We start from the raw sequence: 6,372 nt of genomic DNA on the forward strand, positions 1-6,372 counted from the left end.
GGGGGCAAAGATTGGGCAAAACCTCCTGCTCGAGCTCGGCAGCTCTCTGTGAAGTCCATTTGGCCTTGCCAAGGGGCGCAGATGCGGGCGGAGCGCCACCACCGGCCCGCTGGTTCCCTGGAGACGGCGTGGACCAGCCGTTCCATCCTTTCCCCTGCGGAGTAAACATCACGGCTTCTTGCTCCCAATTCCTTCACGGCGCATCAAAGAAACGAGGCGCCGCTCCCCTACCTGCAGTTCCAGAGGCCAAGAAAGGCACAAAGGTTACCAACCAAGCTCCCTCCAACAAAACCCTAACCACCAAGAAAACCCGGCAAAGGAAACCCTAATTGCCAAGAAACGCAGAGAATCCCGCCCCCGGAGCCGCGAGAAAGCCACGCATTAGCAAGCGAGGACGGGCGTCCCCCGCCGAGAAGTCCGAATTTCAAACCCTCGAAATCCCAAGAAACCCCCCAAGAAACAAGCGGCGGAAAGAAGGTTAACGGATCTGCGAGGAGGGCGCTCACCGGGAGGTGCCCGGCGGCCACGGCGCGGCGGCGCGGCGGCGCGGTGGAGGCCGGCTGTGCGGGCGCGCGAGGGGCCGGGCTGGGCTAGGTCGGGGCTGCTGGTGCTCTGGGGGTTGGGTAGGTGCGTCGTGCGGCTGCGGTCAGATTTGGGAAAGGAGCGGGGAGACGGGAAGAGAGAAAGAGAAAAGGAGGGGGGAAGAGGCGGGCGGGGGGCTGGATGTAAATTGGCAGGGGGGCCGGGCGTCTGGCTGAAAAGCGGTGCTCGCGAGGGGAGCGTGTGGTGCGGCAAATGACCACGATGCCCCTTTGCATTTTGTGATGCTTTTTCGATGATGTAATCATGGGGCTCCGACTTGGCCCCCTCCTATTGGACAATCATTTGATGACCCAACTAGCATAACAACGGCATCAGTGCTGGCTGACAGTTTGGAACCAGTTTTTGTTGAAAGGAAAAAATAGTGCTGACTATAATGGCATGGAGCACCAAACCTTGACCATAGTGTCAAACCATTCTTTGATTAAAGTCGAAGGATATGACTCTCTGATTTTCAGAAGAAGAAAAGGTTGTATACGATTTGTAGGGTTTTATTTTGTAGATTTTTTTCTCACATAGCCTGTTTTGATATGTATAAATGAAAATTATCTTTTATATGGACTGCTTTATGTGCAATTTCAAGAAAAAACTAGTGCATCTTTTAAAAAAAGTTGTCTCTTGAAGAACTATGATAGGCACCTGGTTTTTTCAAGACGTTCATGTGGTCTTTTTGAGGTGCAATTTCACATGTTTTTTTAGCATTTGAAACGGCAGGAGAGACTCCCACTGCTATAGCAATTTCACAATTTCTATTGCGTCTTTGTATGTTTTAATACCTATAGAGTTTAATATGGCACCTTGTTACCAGGTTTTTTCATTCATGTGCATTTTAGTCACGAGGGTCATATGTATATTTCCGTCATTTGAAACATATGACCAATCTTTAGTCGTCATCCTCACCTTCAAATTACATGCCTGATATGTGGTTTTAGGGCATGTTTGGTTCGTGTCCACCACAATGTGCCTGAGAAAATTGAGTGTCTGGATCTGGCCTGGGAAGGTGCTACATTTTTGCGTGGCCAGGCTAGTGTTGTTTGGTTTGTACCATGCCTGGTTAGAGTATTAGAAAATGTCACAACATGTTTACCTTCTGCTATTTGGACGGAACCACACATTTGCATGCCAGGAAGTCGTCCAGGCGTCCGGTTATGCTCGCCTGGGCAAGCTAGTGACCCTATCAGATTTTCAACCAGGCTAATGACATGTTGAGATTCCCCAGGTCAGGCTAGCATCGAATCATTAAGGATATAAACCAAACAAGTTCCACGCATGTCTCAGGTATGCTCCAGGCTAGACAGAATTTACCCAGGGCTGCAACCAAAAAGGCCCTTAATGTGAGGTAGGATTGGCGCTCACAAACATCACATGCAGTATTTAAATGGGGCGGTTGATGCTTGTGCGTGTAGGACTTCATATTTGAGAGTTCGAACCCTCGATACATATTTCTAAGCATGCACTCGAGCACATTAGTGGCAACTTCATGAGGTCGGACAATCGAGGCATGAGTTTATAAGGTATAATCGAGGCATAAGTTTATAAGGTATATGTAGGATGCCAATTTAAAGGCAGACAACAAGGCTTGGTAGGAAGAGATGAACTAATAATTATGGTAAGGGGTCATACCCGTATATACTGGTTGTGCAGCAAAATGATGCTCATGCCTTTCTCATGCATCTCGTAGTTCTTATGGATATCTCTCGCATGTTCACCCTACTAGCAAAAGTGTTGTCAAATATACCAATCCTTGAGCCATGTAGCAACAAAATGCAAAGCATAAGTTGCTCCATTCCGCCAGTCAAACAGTGTACCACTTCACCGCTAGTTACATCAGGGTTCAGTCTATCAAAAGAACTATCTTCGACAACGAAGTAACAAGCAGGGGAGGAGGAAATTAAAGCCTTTGTAAAAAAAAATAGAGGTCAAACTCTCCTCATTAAATGGAGATGAATAAACTATGCCAAAGCGTTGTATGAAAACCATTACAACTCATGGTTTGTTTGGTTATGCTTAACGTGTGGCTTTTGATCGTTGGTCTACACGCCAAGAGATGTGATTTTGGCTTTTCACTTCTGTCTTACAACATTCAATAAAAAACCAGAAGGCATAAAAATATGTGTTTTTTATTGTACAAGCCAAAAACCAAAAGCGACGAGTTAAGTCTAGCCAAACAACCCATTAACTGGTTTGTTTGTCAATGTAAAGTAATTATTTAGATGTTTTTAGATGGCGTTGCCTATAAATGGGCATGTGGACGTCAATACCACGATTAGATTACTTTGTTCGTCGATTGCCCCAACATGTTTGCAAAAATACATTGTGGTCTCTTCGCTTCACGTACAAGTTGTTATGCCCGTGCAAAACGACACACTAAATAATGTTGTTTGGCATATTCTTGTGTAACCAACTAACAACCATGTGATTTTAGAAGGGGGGGAGGGGGTCACAAAAGAAAGAAACACATGTCCAATCCCCGAGGTACAAGACAAACAACACATCAGAAAATATGTTAGTTGGGAGAATACATATGAAGTAGCCCACATGTCTAAGTCAGTGGCATGAATGAGGTAGAGTGGAATCGAGGATGCCAAGTGATTTACGAAAATCCTCGCTTAACTCTAGCCAGATTTTAGCACTAAATGCAAGGAGACCAAAATTAGATGATCTTGTGTGACAACGATAGGGGCTTTGTCATGTTGTATAACATTCTTATTTGTGATCTCTCGACAGTACATGTAGTTTATGCGCCCATGTAAGACGACACACTAAACAATGTTGTGTCACCACAATCTTAGGTAACCAACTAACTAACTGCCATATGTTTTAGAAACAAGGGTCACAAAAAGAAAGAGATACTTGTTCATTCATGGTACGAGGCGAAATAAACCAGGGCACGGATCAACGAGATTGGTGTAGGCTACAAACCCACCAAGGTGAGGACAGATAGGAAAAAAGAGTAGCTAGTATAGTTACGCAGGAACCGGAGCACAATAGGGGCGTTCATAACCGTGTATACTGGTCATGTAGTAAATCAATGTGAGTATCTCCATTTGCAACTATACATTTTGCAATTCTTATGGATAGCTCCTAAAGGCTCAACACGCTAATGAAAACTATTGTCGAATCCAGATATCCTAGCGAGGGAATACAAAGTAGAAATCGCTCCATCACACCGGCTGCATAGTATTCTACTTCACCCTTGGTAAACACTAGGTTTTATATTGCCGAGAGAGGTAGCGACACCAACGACGCAGGATGCAAAGATAAAATAGGTGAAATGACGAAATGGCCTGCAATAACTTTGTTCGGCAAAAGATAGAAAGTGACTGAGGATATGCCTAAGGATTATACAGAAATATCTGCAACTTAAGCAGGTTGATGCCATCTATAGACGAACAAGTGGACGACAAGACCAAAGATGAGATGACTTTGTTCGACAATGACCTCAACATGTGTTGTATAATCCCCTGTGATCGCTTCACGATAAAAGTTGTTTTATGGCCATGTAAGACAAGCCGCTAAACAATGTTGTGTCACACAATTTAAGTAACCAACTAACCGCCGTACTATATAATCTAGAAACGAAGTCCACAAAAGAAAAGGACACCTGTTCAATCCTGGTACAAGACGAACAAACATGCAAGCCAGTTTGTGTTAGTTTTCTCCTGGCAGTCTTCGCAAAAAAATAGGTTTTCTCCTGGCAGTAAACAATTTTGCAGCACGTTTGTCCGTGATCTTGGCTCACCTAACCAAATCAATCAACAGAAGATACCATGACAGTTTGAGGGTAGTGCCACCAGCCTAGTCCCAACGAGCGATGACGCAGCACCATATCCAATCCAACTGTCGTGGATGATTCCCTCTCATCAAAGGGGGGAAAAAACGCCGCGCATGCCATGATGCTTCCCGTTACGCGAGGGCAGCAGCGTAAAAGCACACGGCCGCTGGGGGCGTCGTGGGCGGGACTAATTCCGGCGCGGGTTTGGAATATGCCCCTACGGCGCCGGTACTAAATGCACCTGTCTCCCGACGACGCCCGTGGCTGACCGGTGGACCGCCGCGTCGCGGCCCCGAAATTAATTGGTCACATGCGCGGCGAGGCGGGCGGGCGGCGCGCGCGTCGGGGCTTCTTTTCCTTCCCTCCCATGCTTTCCAGCGTGGTGCGACGAGGCGCCAGCGCGCCAGCCCAGGGTGCCGTGCTGGGCGGGAATGCCTCTCGGAGGCTGTATGCAGTTTGGCGACGATTGGAATCTCCCGCCCGCTACTCTCCTCCCCTCTGATGTCGCCCGCGGCCCCCATCGTTTATTCTTCCGTGCCGGTTGCAGTTTGGGTATCTGTTTTTTTTTTGAAGGGCAGTTTGGGTATCTTGAACTGATTTGACAAGCACTGGAATCGTGATAACTTCAGGTCTGGCAGCACGGAACATGCAAAGATAGCTCTTCCAACAGCTACGTGGCGGTACTGATGAAAAATCCCTCGCGGGAAAAAAAAAGGTGCGATAGCTATTTGTAAGTTGCGTGATTGTTGGTTCCAGGCTACTCAATTCATGGCATCTCCAACACCAATCCGCAAATTTCCTTTCGCATCCGTTCACGGACAGAGGGAGAACAGTCCGCGGACACGAATGCGGGAAGACGACTTCCAACGCTAGCCGCATACATCCGGTCAAAAATTCGAACCAATTTGTCGTAGTTTTGTCACGGCAGATGTCCTAGAGAAATGACTTAGTCGTGGAGCCATCGCTACGGGTTAGCTTGAAGGGGTTAAAGCGGACACAAGGACGCAGGCGAATTTATACTAGTTCGGCCACTTCAATGAAGGTAAAAGCCTACTTCTAGTTGTGATGAAATTGATGGGTGTTTCGATGACTAGGGAGCGAATAAGCTTCGCATATGTCTCGAGTCGTTGTCTGTCGTCCTTGAACCGCCGCCGGGTCGTCCCCTTATATACATATGTGACGCCTGCCGGTTCAGAGAGTCCCAACACCGGTTCATACTCGTATCCGGGTTGGTCTCTCCTTGTTCCTAACTCATATTACAAGTATGTGCACAAAGCTGATGTACGGCTACAGGTTGTAAACCGACTACGGGCCCTGGGCCTTTATCTGCCTCTTTGGGCTTTAACACCTTTGAACTACTGATGGAGTTAATCCGGCCCAGGTAGGCCGGTTTATGCCCAGTAGTAATATCCCCAACATTAGGCCCCAGATTGATTTGAACAGGTTCATGTCAATCCTTAGCAAAAATCTTCGTCTTCAACATCTTCTTGTAGTTGTTGAACCGTCGTGACGTCATCTTCTCTGTTTGCTGTAAACCGGCGTGACATCATCTGTCATAAAGAAAACATCCATGATATCTTCTTGTTTAATAGATTCGCAATGACCGAGGTGACCGCCCTACTTCCAAAATCTGTGGTCCCTTGATTCCCGCGCCTGACACATGTCCTTTGCCTTATAAATAGGCCCGAAGGGTCATTTCTTTTCTTCCCTTCGTGCCCTTCCTCTTCGTCTTCCTCGTGTCGCCAGTCTCAGAGCTCCGCCGCCGCCGTCGTCTTCTGCATCACCCTTGGCCGCTGCATCAACTTGAACGCGCCAGAAAGCCGCGGCGACCTTCCGCGTTTTCCTCAGCTCTGGTAGATCTTCTGTTCTTCTCAATATAGATCTGATCTAGGGCTTCGTGTTCTTGCGGTGTTCATCACTTGTTCATACTCATGTATTAGCTCCTGGATGCACATGTAAACCCTTGCTTTGTGTAGCGGTAACTTTCAGTATCCGCC

At 47.1% G+C, this 6,372-nt stretch overlaps 1 protein-coding gene across 1 annotated transcript in view; it reads right to left on the bottom strand.

Annotated features, from left to right (window-relative positions):
* The window catches only part of LOC119317615 (protein CROWDED NUCLEI 1-like), a 6,762-nt gene extending 6,106 nt beyond the window's left edge, over positions 1–656 (bottom strand). Inside the window, exons 1-2 of the mRNA XM_037592099.1 lie at positions 507–656; positions 23–231 (exon numbers count right to left, since the gene is read on the bottom strand). Of these exons, the coding sequence (XP_037447996.1) occupies positions 23–169 (147 nt within the window). The 5' untranslated portion in view covers positions 170–231; positions 507–656. The remainder of the gene's footprint in view (positions 1–22; positions 232–506) is intronic.
* Between the last annotated feature and the right edge of the window lie 5,716 nt (positions 657–6,372).

The sequence above is a fragment of the Triticum dicoccoides genome, chromosome 6A, assembly GCF_002162155.2.
Source record: "Triticum dicoccoides isolate Atlit2015 ecotype Zavitan chromosome 6A, WEW_v2.0, whole genome shotgun sequence".
In the NCBI taxonomy this organism is placed as follows: Eukaryota; Viridiplantae; Streptophyta; class Magnoliopsida; order Poales; family Poaceae; genus Triticum; species Triticum dicoccoides.